We start from the raw sequence: 25,220 nt of genomic DNA on the forward strand, positions 1-25,220 counted from the left end.
CAGGAAAGACAAAGGAACACATGGTGCAAAACATGTAAATATCACAGTACAATGTCTTCTAAAAGACATTTAGTACATTATTTACATGGCCATGTAAAAAGCTGCAATCCTTTACTTTTATGTCCTATCTGGGATTGGAACCGAAGTCTTCCCCGTAAGACAAATATTAGAAGCAGAAATTGTGAAAATAGCCAATCTACATGCTCACACCGCCTTGCGTTGCGAGGCGTTGTGAGCATGTAGATCTGCTATTTTCACAATAGAAGTGTGCTATACAAATTGTAATTCCTCAACTCTTAGTGCTCGTCAGGGTGGGGGTCCCCAGTTCAAATATGATTATTTTGGGGGTCGTGGCCTGTAAAGGTTCTCTCCTGCCGTAAGAGACCAAACCTCTACCACTTTTCCTAGGGGAAATCCCCACTTGAGATACAGTATAAGAAGAGCTCTCATGAGCTTCAAGCTAGGGCTGCTTATCAACTAGTAGGTGTCCTATCTCAGTGGTTCTCAACCTTTTCAAGCCGTGACCCTCCCAAAATAATCACATTTGAACTGGGGACCACCACCCTGACGAGCACTTAGAATTGTAGGAGTTGAGGCATTACATTTAGTTTGACTCAGTTCCATAGATAAACATTGCGAAAATAGGCGATATACAAGCTCACAACACAAGATATTTTGCCTTTACTGATCGGTCCAGGCCCATTTTCATTTTGATAAGTTCCGGATTGCAGCTTTAATTACTGGCCTATAGTGTCCATGCTCTTTTGTACGCAAACTCACAACACTTGTAAAATCCATCCATGTCCATTTAACTCCGAGTACATAAATGGACCCATAAGGGTCCCATTTGTGCACTCTCCTGAGTTACAAATGGCAAAGTTTGCACAGGACTTTACCGTACTTTGTGTCAATAATGGTCAACCAAGATACTTCGCCGATGGATTAAAAGGTGAAATTAAACAAACGTCACCCCCCTCACACACACACACACACACACACACACACACACACACACACCACCAGCACCACCACCTCTGTCACCCGCTTTCATTTCACATGACCTGTAAAAGGGGGTTCATGCCTGGAACTAAGCAAACAGTCATAAATATGGAAGACAGGAAGTTAGAAGGTTAATGTGGTGCCAATGAAAACCCATCTCCTCTCTCGACAGTGTCCAACAGTATGCCAACGATGCCCCCGGGCGCTCACTAATGGAGCCCTTTAAAACGGAAACCTCCCAACAGCAGCTTCTCATGTAAACAGTTATGGGGAACATGCAGAGGTAGGGTATTAAAAATCATCATTAAGAGCAAAAAAACAAAACGCTCCGTTCCGTTCCCATATAAAAGCCACTGCTAAAAAGACGGCAACATAGGCAGAATCAAAGTTACCTGTGCCATACCCTAACTCACCAAACATAGGCGCACGGACACTGAATGCATCCGTTCTCACTGGCGCTCCGCACATGCACGTGAAGATTTATTTCCGTTCTGACTAAAGTGTGTCTGGCTGTCTGCACTCTGCATGCATATTCTCATAGGAATACATGTATATACGGTGACCGTGACGTCCTGGTTTGGCGTGTGTGAGGGTGGATACTTTTTTTTTGTGAGTTCAGTGCGTAATGGAGCTTAACAGTACCTTTGTCTTTGCTCAATTCATATTCCAGGATGTATGGACGGTACTGTACATATGTATGTATACATATGATATGTATCCCGCAAGGATTATTTCGAACAGAAACCCAAAAAAACACAATTTCGGGAAGAGTGGAACTTTACAATATATGCTTGTGGTGAAGATATACTGTAGGTTCACAGGTTCAGTATTTGTAGTGCGCATAAAGGAGAGAAGAACACAAATATGCCATAGCTAAGAATCTTAAAAACTAGGGCCCACTGAACACATTTGGCCCTCTATTAAACTTTTTTGGGAAGGGGGTTTGCACAAGGATCCATTGGATGATAAAAAAAAACGTATTTGACAAGTTTCGGTGTCATTTCATTACATTTATGGCATAATTACAAGATAACTTGGCTATCACATTGGCATATTAACTATGTCATGATCACATAAGGCATAAGTCATCGCGTTTGATTGCCCATCCTCTGATTAGATTCTTTCATCTTGATTAAACGCGAATCTGCGGATAATCAATGGGATAATCAATCAATGTCCCATTACAGGCTGCCGTCCATATTACATTTCCTGGGCTCTCTGTCATGTCAAGAACTGTGATCACCCCATTCCTATCTAATCTGTTGTTTGTTGAGGCTCCCTTTAACAGTGGAGTGGGACCAGTGAAAATAGAAGATAGGAAGATTAAGTTAACAGAGCGAGCCTCTGGTATCCCTCCCTCTTAACAGAGCAGGGATATACCGGTATATTGGCCCCTAGATAGCTGCTCCAGCCGTAAAAACTAATAAAAGGCCTATGGCCTGCCGGCCCGCTCGCCTGGCCTCTGTCCACTGGCCCTGAGAGAGAGGTCGCTTTACCGGACCAACCCAGGCTGACAGACAGCGAGAGAGAGAGAGAGGGAAAGAGAGAGAGAGAATAAGAATGAGAAACAGACAAAGAAAGATGTAGAAAGTGATGAGAGGAGTTGAGAGAGAGAGAGAGAGTGAGATTTATAGGGCTGAAGTGCTTGGCCAAGCTGAAGGCCGTCACCACAGTCTTGGTTTGAAGGCATAAATATTGAAGTGCACTCGTAAAAAAAACAACCCTCCACCCCCACTCCCACCACCACCCCCCACCACCCTGTGCCTCCGTCCCTTTTCTTCTCTCAACACGACTCCAGACATGTGGCCGTCGACTGTAAAGGATCAGGGGGGTCAGAGGTTAAGGGGGGCCACCTTTAGGGGCCGGGGGGGTGTGGGTCAGCGTGACCGGACCGTCGTAGACTGGGACTGTCTGTCTGTGTGTCTCCAGGCTGCCCACGAGATTCTTGGGGAGGTTTCGTCGAGAGATTTGCTATCGTAAATATGCACGGGACGCTTACAGTACCTGGAACGCAGCGGGAAGAGCATTCCTTCAATAACTACTTACAGAATGGTCAGCGAGAATACGTTGGATTTACGATGTTCCGTGCAAAGTCAAGTCCAAGAGCTCCCTGTTGTCTGTTTAGAATTGTCAAAGCTTCTTGTCTTGGCGCATTGGAAAAGCATGGCGATGAAGCAACATTTTCCGGGACATGAGTCCAATGTGTTTTAAAAACTCTTTCGACTCTTCAGAGTTTTTTTTTTCTTCTTCTTTTTTTTAATCTTTCACAAACCCAGGGATCTAAAGTCTACTTTTCCAGGTACTGGGATTCGAGCTTGGGGGAAGGAAAAGCTTAAATTTCCCTGGGAGTCTGGACAGAGCCTGCAGAACTCGTTAGAGATATAAATCACGGGGCCACTCCAAAGCGGGCTCAGACTTCGTGGCAGAGAGAAAGGAAAAGTTTCCAGTGTGAGCTCATCAGTTATTTAGTGAAATACTGACGGAAAATGTCAGAGCCGCAGAAGGAATCGAACTAGCAAAATAACAAAAAAGAAAAGGACAGGCCCGCCCCCAACACAAAGCATTGTATTTTAATTAGAAGAATTGGCTGACAGTTCGAGGCGGGGAGCGATGCAGTGAAGCCAATGGCAGTAAAACTCGAATTAAGCAGATGATCTCAAACCCCAAGGTTTAGTGTTGATTAAGGGCGTCACTATCAATAGAGCAGTGCATAAAACAATACAAAGCTCTGGGTTTTGGGAGAAGCTCAATAATTCTTATGCTACTCGAACAGCTTTGGACGAGAGAAGAAAATGTTTGTAGCATATGTTTAGACATACTTTAGCTTACTAGGCTGGCAGTTTGTAAAAAACATGGGATTTAAGCTTACTAGGCTGGCAGTTTGTAAAAACAAGGGATTTAAGCTAACCTACTGCTACTCCAATTTCCTGTGACAGACTGCTGCAAACTGTTTATGTTGTGGACATGCTGAAGAATACATGTATGGACCCTTCTTTGACCCTTCTAAGAGACTAACACACTTTAGAGCAAGCTAAGACCCTTATTCATGACCAGTGGTGTAAAGTAACTAAGTGGATTTACTTAAGTACTGTACTTAAGTACAGTTTTGAGGTATTTATACTTTACTTGAGTATTTCCAATTTTCAATAGACTCCACTATATCTCGGATTCAAATATTGCACTTTTACTCCACTACATTTACTTGAAAACTTTAGTTACTAGTTACTTTGTAGATTGATTATTATTACAAACATTAAACACTTCTCTACAACTCTATATACATTTTGGCCATTTGAAAATTATATATTTGAAAACCTTTTGATGCCAATACTTTTGTGCTTTTACTCATAATTACATTTTGAATTTCTGACTTTTACTTGTAACAGAGCAAAATATGTGAGTACGTTTTCCACCACTTTACTGTGTACAGTGCGTCCCGAGACACATACCGACGGGTCAAACTCTTCTTCCACTGCTGACTGTTCCAGCTCTCCACGCAGACCTAAAGTTTCCCCTCCTCTTTCTCTTTTCCTTCAAAGGTCTGTTCTCCTCTTCCTCCTTCTGTCCCCGCTGTCTCACCTCCTCCCACCCTCCTTCACTCTCATATTCCCTCCCTCCCATCATCCATCCATCCAGCTATCTATCCATCCCTCCCTCCCCCATTCCATCATCCTTCACTGCTGTTCACCACAGCCCCCCAGTCATTCCACCTCCCCTCCCCTCTCTTCCCCTCTCGTCTCTGACCTCGTCCTCTGGTTCCTGGGCCTGGGGGGTGTCATGGTGGCTGGGGGTTTCACAGTCGGGGCTGTAGTGTTCACAGTAGTCGAATGCCGCCCGGGGGTCGGCCACGATGAGCAGCTGCTGGATGTCGCCCTGGGAAAAAAAGAGGGAGAAGAAGAAGATTCGTCAGTCACCCCTCTCTCAGCACGGACTGGATTTAAAACGAGTCTAGACCACACAGTGTTTCTGTTTAGCCCTGGAGGAATTTGGTTCATTTCAGTTTGGTGAGAGTCGGCGTGCAACTGATTTGCAGCGAATAAAGATTCTGGGAACAGACAATAAAAGTACAAGAAAATAATAATAATTTACTCACAGCAGTCAAAGAATAATAAAAGGAATAACAGGCTGTTTTGAGGTACACATTCAAGTGTGCTTTTGGTCTGGCTCAAGCTAAACGCTGCCATGGGTTCTGTTCTGTTTGGTTTGGTGCGGCTTATGCACTTCTGATTGGGCATTGAATCCTGATGCACGCATTCCAGGAGGTGCGCGTCTCCTTTGACACTTTCTCCGGTTGGGTCTATTTGGCCGCTATTAGCCCAAATGGAAGGTGACGGTAAAACAATAAGTCTACATAATTCAAAACTGCACCATACCAGCAATGGTAGCCTTTGAATATCAAGTAGTTTCCCAGCCCTGAGGAATGAATCAGAGCTTTGTCATTAAACTATCCTCGTGGTTTTCCTCTCTGTCTCAGACCATTCACTCTCTGACACAAGAAGAAGCAGACATGGCCTTCCAGCTAAGAAAATACAAGTGGGTGAAGGGGAAGGGGTGTTTGGCCTTTAGGTGACGCACATGTACACTCACACACTCACACACACGCACGCACACACACACACACACACACACACACGCGCGCGCACACGCCAGGCATGTGTGTGTATTCATGTGCATGTTGGGAATAAGGAGAGGGGGTGTCTTCCATTTTCCAGAAAGACAACAATTGTACAGTCTCCCGCACCCAGCCATTAGGGACGTCGAGTGTCGCGCTTTACTGCCGCACGAATGGGAAGATGAATAACCATAAGGGTCTGTACTTATGTGAAATATCTGAGAGGCTGTCTGTTTTTCATGAACTTTTGGAAAAGGAAATTAGATCTCCTGGTATCCCAGCCAAGCACTCTTATATATCGCCGTTGTCGGGTGAAAACCTTGTATGTCCAAAACCGTTCGTTTTGCATTATCATTTAAAAAATGATTTAAACTAGTGAAAACAGACGATTTACAAGCACACAAGCACACAACGCCTTTCCAAGGGATTCCCCCCCAAAAAAGAAAAGACCAGAAAGGTCTTCAGGTTGCCACTGATGTGGAGAATGTTAACTACAGCCATGTACCACAGTGCCACCTTGGCTGACCTGACACTGTCCCTGAAGTGGGGTGAGGTGGGTGAACCGGGGGGAGGGGGCTATAGGACAATGCTTTCACCCTCCCCACCCCCAAACCTCAAACAACCGTAAAACAATCAAAATGGGGGGAAATAAGATAAGTGCCCCAACACTTTTACTAAAGGGACGGGGGTATGCGCTTAGATGGGGGGGGGGGGGGGGAAGGAGGAGGAGGGGGATGAGGGAGGGAGGGAGGGTAGGGGGCGGGACGGAGCAGGCGATCCGGGTGGCCGGCTAAAGGGAGGAAACACATCCATGCAGATTACATTAAATTACAGGAGGGCTGCATCTGTGCAAGCTTAGCCTTCTGGAAGACATTAAGCGCTGGGAATTATACTTCAGTTGCGGGGCCAGGGTGTCCACTCGTAGAAAACAGCAGATCTACAAGCTCGCGACACGACCGGTGGCACCCAAATAAGTGCAACCGACTCAGGATTTCAATATTCACAAAACAACCCCCCCCCCCCCCAGCCTCCCCCCTCGCACCAACCCCCCCGCCATGTGATCACGCTTGACTGGTAAATCTCACCGGTGTATTTGACAGCCCTGATGAATGGCAGCCGGTAAGCATCAACATACATGGGTTTTATGGATGTACTCTAAACATAAATGCTACACACACACAAACACGCTCGACCCACATTATGACCCTCATACGGCAGCCATTAAGAGTCATTGCCGCTAGCGTGCAGAGCCTGGGGGGCGTACATTGAATGACACTTCGGCTCGCTTGTCATTCATGCATTTTTGCTGGTATTGGGGTGGTTTTTACATAGACCAATGAAGCCTCACGGCTCTCGGTAATATCGCTTGCCGGTAACGCTAACCCGTTTCTGTGACCACAAACGCCACAAACATCTCATATTTTCCATCATATAATCCATGTACACGCTCACCAAGGACACACAGGATTAGACAGATGTGTGCTTAGATGATTACCTTTGAAACTTAAGTCCTTTTTTCTCTTTCTCTCTCCTCATCTGTACAACATTCCATTTGGTATTTCATCATGTATCTGCAAAAAACACGTGACTCAACTTCAACCTTGAATAGAAATTTCCGCACATTCCCGCACGGCACAGTTCTCACAAACAATGCAGCAATGTGGCACTAAACGAAAAGAGACTGGAATTGAAAGAGAAAGAATGGCGTGCTGTAAATGTCATGTAGATTTACAGTAGCCTGTCTTGGCTCTGGCACGTCCTTATCTCTTTATAGTTTTAGTTTTTTATAGTTTAGGACCAGCGCATCCAAAGTCACAGCCAAATAAGAGGAGAGCCATTAATCTCACTAAAGATGGACGGTGTGCTGTCTGAGTGCCCAATCTCTGTTTCCTCTCTCTATCTATTTCTCACTCTCTCTCTCTCTCTCTCTCTCTCTCTCTCTCTCTACCTGTAATTCAGATCACTTTGCTTCCTTCACTTCTTCCGTCTCCCACTCTCTGCACTCCCACATCACGTCACTCACTCCATCGGTCGGCCAGTTAACTTCTTCTCTCAATTATTTATTTAAGTCATGCACGGCACGCATGTCTGTCTGTCTGTCTGTCTGTCTGTCTGGTGGAAACCTCATATGTCCAAAATGATTACTTTTGAAGGTTCAAATTCAAGAATATCAAAAAATAGCTGATCTAGTACAAGCTACAAAACACGCCATGGCGCCACCAGGTGTTTGAGCTTTTAGATCGGCAATATTTGGCTACTTTGGTGTGACGCTGAAGTAAGACTAAACAATAAAAAATGAAAAAAGTACGGAGATGAGAGGTTTCTGGCGAGGATAATGTCAGTGTGTCTGGGACACGTTGAGCCTCTCTCTGGCACATCCTGAAGGTTCCTCCAAAGGGGGATTCCAGGGAGGATGAATGATCTACTACAGCACCGCGCTGGGCTGGCTGGCTCCTCCGCTCAAAGCTGGCAGAGGAGCGGCGCGAATATCGCCTGGCCGGCTGCCGCACTGTCACTACAGTGCTGATTAATCAATCCATTAGCGGGGACAGTGCGCGCTCCAATACGTGTTACTGACATGAAGCAACAACAACTTTTGACAGGGAGAAGAGACCAGACAGAAAGGAGGTGAAAAGAACATAGAGCACCAGGAGTCACATCAATCCAACCCAGCAAGCACGGTCAGGACCTGGACCAATCAGTGACATCTCGACTGGGGCCAGATCAAGTCAAACCATAACTAGTCAGATCGGGCCTAGAATATCACCTGATTTCAACCAACATAAATCCTGCCCACGAAAATGGACGTCCTGGATTAATCAGATAGGGTCAGATCGAGGCCAGATAAATATCATAACTAGTCAGATATGTCCCAGAATATAACCTTATATGCTCATATTTCAACAAACAATAACAACCAGTAAGACTCCCTAATCGGGAGATAAGCGACCGTTGGTCGCTTATCTCCACAAATAGGCCAAAAGTTTGTTTTACCAATTATCAAGACATACGGGCAGTTGACAGTTTGCCATGGTTACTCATTGAAGTTGAATCTCCATATATGGAGATAACCTACGCATCACACTAAATCTGACCTCACCAGCCCATATTTGGGCATGAGCAACTTATGTCTCCATATATGGAGATATGATGACATCACACAGTCCTCAGCCGATGATGTGGCGTGATGTCATACAATACACAAACAAGCCCTACAGTATAAAGGGGCAATTCTTGCCAGGAAAGAAGCATTTCTTCGACTCAGACCTTATCGCCAGGGTTGGCTTATAGCAGCTGTCGGTAGGACCATATATGGATTCTGTTAGTGTGGATCTCCTAACAGGGCATCATCTGGGATACCATCCCTTTTATGCCCATATATGGAGATCCCTAACAGAATCCCTTTCATGCCCATATATGGAGATCCCTAACAGAATCCCTTTTATGCCCATATATGGAGATCCCTAACAGCATCCCTTTTATGCCCATATATGGAGATCACTAACAGCTAACAGAATCCCTTTTATGCCCATATATGGAGATCCCTAACAGAATCCCTTTTATGCCCATATATGGAGATCCCTAACATAATCCCTTTTATGCCCATATATGGAGATCCCTAACAGAGAATCCCTTTTATGCCCATATATGGAGATCCCTAACAGAATCCCTTGTATGCCCATATATGGAGATCCCTAACAGAATCCCTTTTATGCCCATATATGGAGATCCCTAACAGAATCCCTTTTATGCCCATATATTATGGAGAAATCCCTGCTCTGAGTATCTGACATCAGTGTGATGTCACCTGTTTATGCCCATATATGGAGATCCCTGCTCTGCGTATCTGGTTGCTATGGTAAACAGTTGGTTGCTAGGGTAAAAAACATGGTTGCTATGGTAAACAGTTGGTTGCTAGGGTAAACAGTTGGTTGCTAGGGTAAAACCATGGTTGCTAAGGTGGTTGCTAACGTACACTAACAAACCAGCAACAACAGACTGTTGCCACAGCAACGTACACAAAGGTTTGTGTACACATGTGGTGTGATGTCATACTGATGCGGAGATATGAGCAGGGCAAAGGTGTGACGTGTGACGTGTGACGGACGGACGGACGGCCGGTGGAGGTTTTCATAGTAAACTGCTCCCTGACGGTCGCAATAATCCTGTCAAACAAAAAAGTCCATATGATGTCCTGGTAATGACATCAAGATCATCCCAGATTTGGCCTAGTTCTGAACGTCACCGGAGTTACCGGAGGACGTCATCATAATGTCAACAGTGTGAGTCATGACTGTATGTCTGGCATATGGAGCTCTATATTTTCCATCAGAGTACTTAGAAGTCAGGCTGGGGTCTTGTGGGACTCCATATTTACAGTACAAGACATACAGTACAGTACATACATGTAGAAAGAGAAAGGCAGCATTCACCTAGCTGATGGCTGTTCAGATGGCTATAATGTAAGTAAGGGTTAATTGTCTAGCTCAGCAACAGCCGGGGGTCAAACCTTCCAGACAGACAGACAGCCACTCTCCACCCACTCAGCCACAGCCACTCCAATACATATACACACTGTAATATTTACAGACACACACACACACACGCACACACACACACACACACACACACACACACACACACACACACACACACACACACATTGAGACAGACAGACGCTGCTCCAGACGGCTGACCCCTTGTGTGCCACGCCGTAAAAAACGAGTACCAAAGCATCTCAACACTTGCTCTGATTCTCAAGCGAGCAGGTTCTCACTCAGATGCACTAAAAAAGAGCTGTGAGAAACGTGTGAGAAACGACTGAGAGAGAGAGAGAGAGAGAGAGAGCGAGAGCGAGAGCGAGAGAGAGAGAGAGAGAGAGAGAGAGAGAGAGAGAGCGAGAGAGAGAGAGGGAGAGAGAGAGAGAGAGAGAGAGAGAGAGAGAGAGAGAGGAAGAGAGAGAGAGGAGAGAGAGAGAGAGAGAGAGAGAGAGAGAGAGAGAGAGAGAGAGAGAGAGAGAGAGAGAGAGAGAGAGAGAGAGAGAGAGAGAGAGAGAGAGGAGAGAGAGAGAGGGAGAGAGAGAGAGAGAGAGAGAGAGAGAGAGAGAGAGAGAGAGAGAGAGAGAGAGAGAGAGAGAGGGAGAGAGAGAGAGAGAGAGAGAGAGAGAGAGAGAGAGAGAGAGAGAGAGAGAGAGAGAGAGAGAGAGAGAGAGAGAGAGAGAGAGAGAGAGAGGGAGTTGATGCTTTTTCCCTAGACTGACTGACCCTAAGGTCTCACACACACCCAGCATATGGCCAACACCCCTACTGGGAACACCAAATTACAAAGTGCGACTATCTGGCAGACGGCCACTTCAGCCGATCACCTAAAAAAAAAAGTGGGCGATATCACAAGCCCTCAGCAGACCGTGAAATCCCAGCCTAGGCAGTCGAGGACACAGATGTACTTTGGTCCTATACACACACACAGTAAAACCCTGAATGTTCCTTTAACTCCGAGAGTGTAAAGAAGGAACCGCTCTCTAAGTAACAAATGGATAAATTAAAGTTGCAACGCCGCAACTTTAATGTTTTACCCGGAACTCAGGTCCCCCAGACCCAGACCACATGTCTGCTGCCCAGCAAAAGGGTCAACCCCCGCATAGCCGGGGGAGACTTGGTGCTCATGGGCTTCAGGCAGGGCTGCTTGTCAACCATGCAGTAGGGGGGGATCACCTCAAACCACTGCAGATGTACAAGTTATATTGTATTAACATACTCTACCACATTGATTCTCAAAGTGGGGTCCAGCTAAATGATGGAACCAAATGGACCCTTGTGGGTATGGTACTCAGAGAGTGTATAAATGGAACCAAATGTTCAATTTGTACTCTCTCAGAGTTACATTGACATAGATTTTACAATATAAATTGGGGTCTCAGAGATAGAAATAGTCGTTAAATGGGGGTCCGTAGCCTAATGCATCACTGCTAGAGCCGTAAAAATCTTCTCTTATGGGGGGCCCTGGCATATCTTTTCAAATGGGGGTACGCGGGCTAATAAGTGTCAATTTGGGGGTACTTTGAGAACCACTGCTCTACCATACAGATTGGTTTCGAAAAACCTTTTATTCATTCAAATAAGTTCCGCATCGCAGGTCTACCACTAAGGATTTAACTGTGTACTGTAGGCTATTGTTTACACTCCGAGCTGTTGCTGCACTTTTGCTCCCTCCCCCCCAGGAGGAATGACTTGGAAAGATCAGGTATTTTCCTCTCGGTGGGGCTGTCATAAATGATTAGTGGAGGACCAGTAAGCGGACAGGCTGAGAGACGGGTTTTGTTTTGCGCTACACTAATTTGGCTCTACTGTGTGACATAATGCACCCCCCCCCCCCCCCCCCAAAAAAAAGCCTGAATTGTCTGGAGGACAGATGTAGGTTAAACGCACCAAGGTGCACTTCTGCAACAGGGGCCTCGCATGATATGAGAGCCCTGCGGCCGGGGAACAATGATCGAGCGCATATTTGACATAGGCTGATGAGCTTTCATTACCTCATCCGACCAAGCCAGCACGCTTCCACCCCCCGTGCCCCCTTCCTTGCTATACAGCATGATGTGGCTAATGGTTGAAACCAACAAACTTAAAACAGACAGCTTTGATCAAATGCTGCTGGCTACTGCTGGCCCAAGATCAGAGAGTCAGGAGATTTCACATCCCACCTCGTACTGGGCTAATCACTGATATAAACAAAATTACAGTTTGTTTTTCACCGTATTATTACTCACTGTCCACGATAGCCGGGCTAGTCTCTCGACGGCATCAACACAGCCATGGGAAAGACAGTGTTTATCTCGGAGTCACATGTTTCTTAAAGGCTTTAATTGACCACTTAATTAAAAACATTAGCAGCTGTAGAAAAATGTGATTTACATTAATGTGTGATGCTGTCCTGTTGGGGAGACCTTGGCACGAATAGGCGAGAGCAGAGAATATCTACGAGCCAGCAAGCCATGAATCTCAGACATAAAGGTAAGGTAAGGTAAAGCTTTATTACCCCCAAGGGGTCAATTTGGTTCACATGACTTTGTACAGAGGCTACGCCATGCCAGAAAGATTACAGTATAACATATTATTTGGACCACTGGGGCGAGCAACAAAACTGTGTGGGAGTCGGGATTTAAAAAGTGACTGATGTATTTTTTTTCCACTTCATTCCTCTTTCGTCTGAGTCGAACAATGGCGGGACAAAGAGGTTCCACTTCAGCACTGAGGATATTATATGCCGCTCACGAGAACGATATGAGTAGAACATTGTGTAATTGTGCAAGTTCAACAACGTGCACACGCCTAATTACATGGCTGAGAGCTCGTAGCCGGGCATCCAGGTGCACGTGCATTCGAGGTACAGGTCAAAGTGCCATCGAGAACAGCTGGTGGATGTTAATGCACCTTTAATGCACGCTTACTTGGAAATACGCCCGAGGCACCTGCAGCCACAAGGGAACCAACACATGCACGCACAAGCACGCACGCATACACGCGCGCGAGCACACGCGAGAGTGCACGAAACCACGACTAAAATCTAAGGCACGATCATAAATCAAATGGAACGATGGATCGGGACCTTGATTCATCACTCGCAAATTCATTCATTCATAGATTCCTCTTTCAAGTGAGGCCAAACATCACTTTCAAGAACCCTCATGTTACGTGGCAGTATTAACATCATTTTGATTGTCCTTTAAAAGCCACCTTGATTACAGCAAACATCTTGTACTTCTCATTTTCTGATGATCTTGGATCAGGGAAACAGGATTTGTGTCACCTAGAAAGATGACGAGGCTATTTGATGCACCAATCACAACACGGTGGCTGGCTGAGTCAGTGGGCCAGTGTTGGTGACCTGCCCTGGTGAGGCCTCTGCTTCTCCCTCAGGCGCAGTAATTGCGGTGCTGAGCTTAGTGCCAGGTAATTCCTGTCAATCTATCACTGTGACCTGCCGGTGACACTGAAGGCCTGCCACTGCATCATAGATTTTAGACGGTATATCGTCGTTGTCGGGTGGAAACCTTGTATGTCCAAAACCGTTTGTTTTTTGTATTTATCATTTTTAAAATGATTTAAACTAGTGAAAACAGCCGATCTACAAGCACACAACTACCTCGCTCCTCGAGGTGTTGTGTGCTTGTAGATATGCTGTTTTCACTACTTTTGTGCGGCGGCCTTGTGTGATGAAGCGGGGCTTTGCTTTGCGAAAAAATGTACACATTTGAAACTTGGAGATACGAGGTTGCTGCCCGACAGTGACGATATGAGTGTGACTGTATATAGAGATGTCTGCTGAAAGTTGTTAAGTGCAAACAAGAGCTTATCGCAGCTTATCACGGAATATTAGAAGCTTGTCCCGTTCATGCAATCCATACTGTGCAGCCCATTCTTGTCCGTGGTGCACCTCAGCACTTTGGAATTGTGACGCCTCCGTGTTTGCTTTACTTTTCCCCTTCTACTTTTTGTTTATTTCTTTTGTCCAGCACGCGATAAACTTGACACGCTTATTATCTAAATAGGCGTCCTTGTCCAAACCCTGGGAGGGGGCGCACATCGTCATCATTGCCATGAAGAACGAAATAGACTTTCCAGATAGTACAAGGACATCAATTATCGACAAAAGAAGCGCCAGGATGGGGGGGGGGGGAAATGTCTCATACCATGCAGAGTTCTCCAAGTTTACGTCAAACGCAGCCCCTTGTGGTCAGGGGTGCGGACCAGGCATCTAATGTTTCTTTTTAAGTAGCAGGAGCAGACAAAAAGTCATGCTCGGTGTTGAATATTAATGCCCCTGTATTCCCGACAGTAGTCCCCAAAAACAACATACAGGCCTTGAAGATTGGCCCGCCACCATCTGCCTGCTTGTTTGCCCTGCCTTTTCTCTCACCTCCCTCGCTCGCCTCTTCCTTCCGTATTATCCTCTCTCTCTTTACACACATCAAACGCAGCTTGTCGGTAGCGCCACACAGCTTGGCCCCATTACCTCACGGCTCTGCGGGGACCATTTAGCGAGGATGGTATGTTTGGTTGAGGCACAAGGAGGGACAAGAGGGTTGGTCACTGGGATTTACACAGTGAGAGGAAGGGGGCGGGTTGGCGGACGGAGAAAGGGGGGGGGGCGTGTGAGATGATGAGAGATGTCCGTTTTTAAGTGATGAATGGAGACACTTATGAGAGTTTAAAGCAGTGATTCCCACCCTTTTTTCATTTCAAGGAACACCAGTTTGATATGGATTAGACCACGGCCAATTTGGTTCCATTTTTTGCGCTCTCAGAGTTACAGACCCATAAGTGTCCATCTGGTTCCTAACTATCAATCTGGAAGCCCCTCAAGGACCCCTGCGGGTCCCCGGACCTCACGATGACAGCCAATGGTCTAAAATTATTATCTAGACGTCTACAGCCTCTTATGCTGTGCACGGGAGGGAGGCAATACAAGAGCGCTCTGAAGGGGTCTCATTCACTGCAGCGTTACCGACTCCAAGATGCCGCTTTGCGTGACAGCGGAGTGAAAACAAATAATTTGCCATCTCATCTGTGTGCGTGATGGAATGCATAACGGAAGGGAAACTCTGCGACTCAATATTTTGGGGCGTGACTCTGTTTGTTCTCGCGCTCAAGGATTATGCGGTACTTAATAGGTTGAGAAAGTTTCCTACGGGCCATGCAACCCATGCAAAAAAAATCATTCAAACTCCATTCAAAAATGCATAACAGAATTTGCTAAATTCTCGCGTACCAGTTGGAAAATAAGGCCACCATGCTATTTTCCTGCTGAACATATTCTTTTTGAACATTTTCTGTATAATATCAATGACACACTGAGACCAACCAACCGCTTCATCTATACGCATTCAACTGTGAACAAATGACTAAATTACCATTAAAAGGTTCTAAGCAAAAACATTTTGTTGTTGACAGTCGAGCCATTTCTCCCTCAGCCAACTGAACGAACAATAAACAATGATCCACTCCCAAGGCCCGGAGCTCATAAGAGACAGTCTATAGCCAAAGACAGTGCCAGGTTTGTAAGGGTCTAGCATTCAGGAACCATCGATGTACAGGAAAATACAGAGTATTGTTTCATTTAACTCAGTGTAAAAGTGGACCCACACATCTTTACACTCGATGAAAAGTGAAAAATCTGGAGATTCATTGCTGTGTGTGTAGCGAAATAAAGTACCTTCGCTTTGGTCTTTCGGCAGTATTCATTCTCACACACACACACACACGCACGCACGCACGCACACACACACACACACACACACACACACACACACACACACACACACACACACACACACACACACACACACACACACACACACACACACACACACACACACACACACACACACACACACACAACACACACACACACACACACACACACACACACACACACACACACACACACACACAAGCGCTCTTCTTTGTTAACCATGAAAAACAACATTTCTCTCGTGGGGTCCCAAGGTCGTCCCAAGGTCGATTTTCTCTAGTTCTACTATACAGTACTTGTGGGGACATCTGGCCCTAATAAGTACAGCAATATGCGGTGCGAGCACACACACACACACACACACACACACACACACACACACACGAAAAGTCCTTTGCGATCTGCGGTGCTTTTGCGATTGAAACAAACAGAAACAGAGGGATGGTTTCAGCTCACACATCTTGTGCCTTTATTTCAAACGGCGGAGGAGGAGGAGGAGGGGGGGACTAGGAGGCCCCCGGCGGTCAGCGGCCATATCTCTTAAACAGCTGTCTGTAGCAGTGCTGCGCTGCCTGGGCAGAGACTAAGCACACGCTCATCATATTTTCCCCCTGCTTTTCCCTCTCGCTTGGCTTTCCAGCACTGACACCTGCTTATACAATCGACAGCGGTAAGGCAGCCATATGCTCACAGCTCATTGGAGGCGCATGTTGAGGCAACTTACCATTAACCACTTGAAGGGTAGTGTAAGTGATTTTGTGAATAAAAGGTTAAGGCTCTATATATATTCTGATAGTGATCACTGCCATTCATAGAGTGTTTGTTCGGTCACAGACAGTGGTCTCCCGGTCTACTCCAGCTCTTTAACAAACAGAAAATACATTTCCGCGCAGGTTGCCAATTTCAGCTAATCAGGAAAGAGTACCCATTTATCAGCTTCAATTTGATAGCGTTTTATAGCAAGACCCATGTCACTGAACAAAAAAAACAAACATACATAACCACAAACATAGCAATGATGGCTATCAGAATATAGAGCCAGGTACCAGTTATTTTATGTTTTATGTTTAACTAAAACATCACTTACTGCACCTTTAAGCACTACTTGTACGCGAATAGCACAAATAGCCGATCTACAATCACAAAGCGCGTTGCATGGTGACGAGTTATCAGCTTTGTAGCGGCAATCTTTTCCGGGTTTAAATAAAAGCGGTTAACACGAATAACAAGATAAACGAACGTTGCCACACACAGTTCTGAAGGTCAAGCTTGCTGCGCTGGAACACCTAGGATTTGGTCTGGTCTCAGGTAACCTATCAAGAGGTTTTACCTCAAGCTGGTCTGGTCTCAGGTAACCTATCAAGAGGTTTTACCTCAAGCTGGTCTGGTCTCAGGTAACCTATCAAGAGGTTTTACCTCAAGCTGGTCTGGTCTCAGGTAACCTATCAAGAGGTTTTACCTCAAGCTGGTCTGGTCTCAGGTAACCTATCAAGAGGTTTTACCTCAAGCTGTGGATGGCAGCTGACGCATGTCTCTGGTTTGCGGTAGGTGTGATTGTAAACTTTTCTTGGGGCTTATTGTGTGAAGTAAAAAAAAAAAAAAGACTCCAGGAATGTTGAAACATACTGTTGTGCTTTGCCAATACACTCTGGGTCAGATCTGCCATCGATCTGGGAAGTGGAATAATAACTCAAACAGACAAGATTAACACCGGAACAGGTCCAAGCGCAAGGCTTGACTGTGTTGCATCTAAGCACCTTGATATCTGGTTAAGCTCTGAACAATGGGTGTCGGTCGGTGTCATGGTAGTCTTGTCCTGAGAGTATAACAAGATATCCAATCATACAGTTATCTATTTGCGATTCCCATTTATCTCCAGAGAATCTCTCCATGTCTAATAAGTCTAATATATATGCTTTCTACTTGACCTATAGTGAAAACAAAGTAGAGTAAGTCCATTGATTACTTCTGTTTAAAGGACAACTTTAGTTTTTACAACAAGGGTTCATATTTTAGATTGTAATTAAAGAATATAAAAGATGAGTGTTAAAATTATTTAATTTACTTTTTTCTATTGTTTTAGAGATTCTTATTTCAGTGGTTGGGGGCATGCGTACAAGTGGCTAAATATGTCATTTTACACAGAATAAGCCCATTCCCAAGATACAACGCAACCTTTCATGGTTGGATGTGACTTATGGGGACTAGAAGTGTTACTGTAAATAGCAATAAAGAAACTGCTGGCTTATCGTGTCTAAAAATGCATTTTTAGCCATTCCCCACATTTTAGCACGGTAAACGCGATCAAACAATAGCACGAAGCAAATGTAAACATTTTAACACTCACTTTTTCTTTTCTCTAATTACAATCTAAAATATGAACCCTTGTTGTAAAAAAACAAAGTTGTCCTTTAATGTCTTAAACTGCGAGACTTTCAAGAATCAAAAACAATATAAATCATGTTGATTTTATATCCCAAAGAAGGACAGACAGAGATCGTTTTTAAAATAGTGTACATTCAGGTAAAGTTTTCATAGGCTGCATGATGCCAGTCTTATGAAATGCAACTGTTTTGGATGATTATAGTCCTAACAAAGATACCAATTATATTGTACAGCCACATAATGTCAAGGGCTAACAGAGTAAACAAGGCCTTCTGGTGCATCTGCACAATATGTACTGTGCATTTTGGAGCACACATCTTTGGCAAATTGGAAACTGCAATAACAAACACATTTCGGAGCTTCAAAATGTGTTTGCCATCTAGATATCGTGGCTCACCACTTTCCAATATCTCACATCGCCTCAGAGCAGAGGTATTACTGGTTTCTTGCAAATACAGATGTTGAATGCCAGCCAGAATATAATCTTAATCCTTTAAGGACATTTTTGAAAGCGACATGGTTTGAATCTAATTTTGTGAAGCCGTTTCATCTTTGGGAATATAATGAATCAAGGCAGTTTGTGCTTTTGGATTCTAAAGGGTTTGTGGGCTGAGTCATTACAGTCCAGTTTGCTTACAAATAGCCAGTTTGCAATCAACAAACCCATAGCTATTAAAGCTGAAGTGGAAACAATTAAAGCATTTTTTTTCTCCGGCCATTATCACCACAGGCAGCTTTGCTAGTGGCTGATATACTTTGATTAAAAATGTGCGAACAGCCTCTGCCCCTGGGGGAAAAAAACTAAACCATTTTCACTTTTCCAAGTTTCTATGGAGAAAAGAAACCCCAAATTGGTCTGTAATTTAACTCCATTTAGCTTAATGTATGTTCAAACAAAGAACACCCACAAAAGGGCCAATTATTGGCCTTGGACCATCAGTAAAAATAGACCTGGTCAAAGAAAGCACTGCTTTCTAAAAACAACCCTTTGGAACATTCTTTCTTCAGCCTCTACTCCTTAAATGTCTCACACTTTAAAACCAGGTACAATCACTCACAGCAGTATACAGTTTTGTGCTTCAAGAACCTGAAGTATAAGTTGCACTCGTGTCATTCTGAATGAGAAGCGCTTGAATGGCTTAAAAATTTACCACTGTGAATCTATCACTACATTATAAACCACAGCAGCATAAAAAAATCCCTACAAAGAAAGTCTGTTAACAAAAACCATTGCCTGTGACTTCTCATTGTCCACATTTTATACCACCATTAACTGTTAATTTAGGTCAGCTTGCCAGCTAAACCCAGCGGTGAGGCAAGGAATGATCCAATGTTCAAGTGGCTCCTCCGCTCAAAGACGTGTGACCTGGAGGCAAGCATTTAGCAGGCTGTTCTTGTTAGCAAGCATTCCACAAGTTGAGATCAAAGGGGGTCTATTGTCTTCTGAGCTAAGCAAGCATGGAGGTCAGATTTTCCATTGAGCTCAACGCTACCTGAGCTAAAACTGGTAGCTTGGAATGCCAAATACTGTCTGCATATTATGCTCCGTCCTATGATATACAGTGGCAGATATAAAATAAAATGTAAAATGTCAGGTATACAAGCCCACAAGTCGCATGGTCTGGAACTAGCCTGGAAACCAGACAAATCTGTCAGAGCTAAAATCGTTAGGGATTAGTCTGGACGTGTCAGGCTAGTCTAGAACACCATTGTACTCAATAACTGGCAATAATCTGAAGCATGAATTGGTAATGATATGCACTCTGCACACACATTATAAAGGACATAGAGTACACAGTATGAACAACCAATGCCTATGTATGCTTTCTCAGGATTTTCCTTTATTATGCCTGCCACTCAAGCTCAAAATCCAACTACTTGTTAAGGGAAAAAGAGCATACTGGAGCAGGCAGGGTAAGAATGTGCCCATGCCTCTGGCCAACTAGTGTACACAAAGCCAGTATTGTTGTTGCGGTCCATAAAACATGTACCGGTGATGAACAAATGTAGTGGAATTTAAATGAAAATGTATAGCCATTAGACATTTGGACAAGATATGTTTGAAATATCCCTTTAAGTCATTGAGAATCCAGAGATTAACAATGTGCTTCTAGGGTGCTTGCTGGCCTAGTGGTCAAGGCGCATACCACATCCTAGGCTATGATGCCTGTTGGCGTCGCCGGTTCGATTCCCGATCCGGATGACCTTTGCCACATGTCATTCCCCATCTCTCTCCTCATTTCCTGTCAGTCTACTATCCTATCAAATTAAGGCATAAAAAGCCCTAAAACAAATCTAAAAAAAAAAAAAAAAAAGAACCTCCTCATTTAAAAAAAAAAAACAATGTGCTTCTAATTACGTCCATATTTCTTTCCAGGTAAATTGAACTAAACGGTCCCGGCCACGGAAGCCTGAGATCCAGCAAACAACAAAACTCACGTAACACCACGTTGGTCCAGAGCTGCATAATGCTCTTGTCAGATTCAATCCTTTGGGCCAAGAGAGAGCTTTTTAAGACTGACAAAAGGAAATTCTCGCAGCATTTTCTCATTGACGCTCGCAAAGCTTTTAACCATTATCAATGATCCAAGGGCCAAAACTCATAAAAGCACACAAATGAACAAGTAAAACATTCAAATCAAGAACACTAAAACAAAAGAAACAACACCAACATGGCAGTTACACAGTTTTTCCATCACAGCTGTTCAGACCGCAGGAAAATCCGATTTGTATCTCAAATCTGATCTTTGGGACAGACTTGTCCACAGAGGTATTTGCTAGAGATCAGATCGGGGTTGTGTATTCAGAAATCGTCAATCTATCTGCATTGGTTGCCGCAGTAACGCCATAATAACAACAGAGGCGTGAGTAACACTTAACTTATACTCATACAACGGTGTCACTCGCCACAAATAGCAGATCTACAAGCTTGCAAAGTTTTGCAATGTGACACATTGTGAGCTTGTAGGTCAGCTATTTTTGCTAAGCAACACGTCATACAATGAAGTATAAACCAGGCTTCAGTGTCCCCGTGCCCAGAGACGCATCTTCTCAAATCAGATTTGAATCGCATTTCAAACCAACTATAAAATCAGCAAAAAATCTGATTCAGACTTGATGAAACCAGGCTGATTCCAATCTGGATAGGCCAAAAGTCTGATTTGGGCTGACAGCCACGTGAACATAGCCAAAATGTCCGCCTTACCTCGAAGACTTCCTCATCAAGAATCCTGGTGCCAAAAACAGTGATGCCCTCTGTGTTGATGATTGCCTGGTCGCTTCTGGCGAGCGGTCTGATCAGCTTCTTCTTACAGTCCACGATAATGGTGACACTCTTCTTCTCCACGCTGATGGCCACGCGATGCCACCTACAAAACACAAGGACATGGTGAGCTTCCAGAAGACATCAGCAGTGCCACTCGTTTATAGCAACTGGAAATTCGACAACATGTTATTTTCATTAAAGAATTAATACTGGTTGAGGAAAATGGGTCATGAAATCGATGATTTAAGCTGGTGTAGGCATCACAAGCTCGAAGCTGCAAAGATCAGGATGATGCTTAACATTTACATATCCATATTTATAAATCATATCCTGACTTTGGATGCATTTGGTCATTAGCAGTGCTTTACGTGTAAGCCCTTTGGAAGGATTTAGCTTTTGATTTGGGCAGAAGGCAGATAATATTTGTGTGGATATGCTGTAAGTTGCAAGTTGAGAGTAAACGTCTACAATTTGCACCCACTATATTCACACGTTTTGATTCAATGTTAATGACAGAGAAACAATCCAGCGTGAAATCACTTCAAGACAGATCCTGTTTGTTGTATTTGCTCAGATGCCTGAGACAAGTGCACATTGTTTTTTCAGTGTTGCATCATCGCGCAGTTATGCATGCAGGCTAGCTAATTCATTATGGTCCAACCCAGGGTGCAATTGAACGTCAGCATTTCTCTGCTCTAAATCATCTGGGAAAGAAAAGACTACAATTTCATAGCCAATAATCAATTAGCCTTTACTGTCTGACTTCTCCCATATGGAGTCTGTGACAACACAAACATATGTTAATGATGATGAATCACCGCTGGTGAGGCAAAAAAGAAGGGAAAAAAAGTACATGTTGAGTAAACGAAAAGAAAAATAAATAAATACGTGGAATTGTTTGTTTCGGGATCATTTAGCCAACAATGAATCAATTTAGTGTAAGCAAGAGCATTAAACAAGTGAGTTGTTGTTGAAGAATATTCTTACAATGTGTTGCTTATAGGCGCTGAGCCTGCACATTCTGCACTGCTGGCCAAATCCATTAGACAAAACAATATATTTCTGGCATACTATACAGTTCTCATGTCCTAAAATGTTTTTACATTGCAGTCAGGGACAATTAATAGCTATACAGTGTGTATGCATGAATGAACGTTATTAATCTAACTGAATACACATGTGCAGCATGCGTCACCCTGTAATCACTATCAATAAAGGCTGACGCATTCTTGCTAACTCATGCTAACGCTTGGCCAGAACCCCCTTGTGTCATGGGTCCGACCGACTGTCCCGACCTTCATGCCGTGCTCGGTCGGATCGGTGGATCTACAAAAATATCTATAGGTGATCCACAAATCTCCATACTGTATATGGAGATTGCTGATGTCAGCAATATGAGGTCAGATGCACGGAATCTCGAGCGTGTCCGTGTGTATGCATGAAATCTCAATCTTGGCAAGTGTTATTTATCCCCAGTGACCCGAGGGAGGTATGTGCTGAGTGGGAAGTCAGTCGGATCGGCAGCTGTCCAGAATATCTAAAAAACCTGCCAAATCTCCCTATCTGTCTTTCTGTCTGTTTGCTTGGGTCCCTTTTTTGCCCATAATGGACATCTCTGGATCTGTCTCTGTGTGTCCCTTTTATGCCCTGATATTATCTATATATCATAGTACTGACAGCATAGACTGGCCTCCAAGTGCTATGATACTGGTGGGACCCGTGGGCAGGGGCGTCACAAGGGGTAGGAAAGTGGGACTGAGTTACTAGGGCCCAAGGTGGTGGAGGGGCCTTAATTATTTTATACTTTAGCTATTGAAAAATAGCAGATATACAAGCTCACAGCGCGGCACCGAGTGCCGCACTGCGAGCTTGTAGATCTGCTATTTTTGAAAAGTCGTGAAAATGTGTGCAAATCTTTGAATATATGTATTTTTTAAGCGAACATTTGTAACTCAAATTTTGCTTCTGGGGGGTCCCTGGAACTCAATATTTTGAGATGGGGTTCGTGGCCAAATACATACCATTTTGGGGGTCCTTCACATGAAAAGGTTTGAGCTCCACTGACATAGAAACGTGGGTTTTTCAAAAAACCTCAGAAGGATTTGAAATATTCAAAGATTTTCATGATTTTTCAAAAATAGCAGATCTACAAGCTCGCAGTGCGGCACTCGGTGCCGCGCTGTGAGCTTGTATATCTGCTATTTTTCAATAGTTAAAGCACAGGGGCCCCGCAGTGAATCCTTGTACCCAGGGCCCAGAATTTGGTGTGACACCCCTGCCTGTGGGTACTCTACTAAGTACTTTGACCGCAGGTAAAACGGGTACACCGGGTATTACACAACCAAAGAAAAATGCCTTCCCAGGGGAAAGCTCTTCACCCTGACGTATGTATCATCTAGTGGAGATCTACGATCGTTTGACCACACAAGACTATAATAATCCATCCTCGTCAATATGGAACGCGAAAGGGGTATTGTTTGCATCTGGATTCAATCCTCATCGATATAGTGCTATATACATTACATGCGAAAAGTAGATGGCCAAAAGCCAGTCATTAAATAAACCTGTTCACCAGAATACAATGGACGGAAGGACAATCAAACAACAATGGGCGCTCGGTTGGGGCAGTGGTAAAGTCCCTGACCACCAGCACATAAGTTGTGGGTTCCAATCCACCGCGGTGCAACCAACGGGTGACTATGCAAACACATTTTGGGCCGTGTTCGGGGGAGTGAAGCCGGGCGGGGAGGAGGGTGATATTATTGGTCATGGCTTGTACTCCTACAAGCTGGGGCGGCACCTGTCAACGGGGAGTGATGAACGGGAGGAGTAGGACGAAGTCTCTATGACCTCCCCAGAGGGAGCTCCTCACCGGCAGGTGAGTCAGTAGTAGGATCACACAACAGCAGTGCCAACGCAGAAATGTTTGTTGGGATGGAACCATTTGGCATAACGATCAGTACCAAGTCACTCCAACCCGTCGTCAGTCAGTCACTTACTTTCCGTCGGCGAGGTTGATGGAGCGGAACAGCGGGTACTCCTCGGGGGCAGGCTTGCCATGCTGGTCCTCGTACAGGAAGACGGGGGCGCGGCCCACCTCCACGCCGAGCTGCTGGATGCCCTGCTGGTTGTACACGGAGAGCAGGAAGGACTGCAGGCCGGCTTTGGGCTTGACGGTGAACATGATGGAGAAGTCCTCAGGGAACACCCCTCCTACAGGGCAGGGGAACCATTGGTTAGTGTTGGTTATGCAACAACTCAAAGCCTACTGTACAAACCTACCGGTCCAATAACTGACGTTTTTGCTGAGGTAGAAAGCGGTTAAAGAGGTGGTGCCATAGTTGTGTACTTTTTCTGTTTTGTATGTGTCTATGGAGTTAATATTACTCTAATAGACACCCAGGTGTGGTTATAATGTACAAATCTACCTTCCCTGTGTATTTTGGGTTACTTCCTGAAAGCTGAAAGTGAAACCCTCTGTGTCAAAAGGCATCATAAACGCATCCTTTCCCCTTTTACCATACACCCAACACTGTGGGTGTGGCTAACTTTAGCTGGGTCACCAGTCACCACTCACCTGAGTGACAACCAGGCATACTTAATGAATTGGTGGGTGTGGCCACATAAAAACATAATTTTAACACTTGCTGTACACCTTTTTGGAAAAAATCTTCCTCCTCATATAATCATAATAGCTGATCATCATAT

General features: G+C 44.6%; 1 protein-coding gene across 1 annotated transcript in view; it reads right to left on the reverse strand.

The window, feature by feature from the left end:
- LOC308284804 (collagen alpha-1(XI) chain-like) overlaps positions 1–25,220 on the reverse strand; it is a gene marked incomplete at both ends in the record, with an annotated part of 150,054 nt that overhangs the window by 108,955 nt on the left and 15,879 nt on the right. Inside the window, 3 exons of the mRNA XM_080725531.1 lie at positions 4,744–4,872; positions 21,453–21,615; positions 24,512–24,725. Coding sequence (XP_080581657.1) covers positions 4,744–4,872; positions 21,453–21,615; positions 24,512–24,725 — 506 coding nt within the window. The remainder of the gene's footprint in view (positions 1–4,743; positions 4,873–21,452; positions 21,616–24,511; positions 24,726–25,220) is intronic.

The sequence above is a fragment of the Nannobrachium achirus genome (genome assembly GCF_963921795.1).
Source record: "Nannobrachium achirus genome assembly, chromosome: 5".
NCBI classification, from domain to species: Eukaryota; Metazoa; Chordata; class Actinopteri; order Myctophiformes; family Myctophidae; genus Nannobrachium; species Nannobrachium achirus.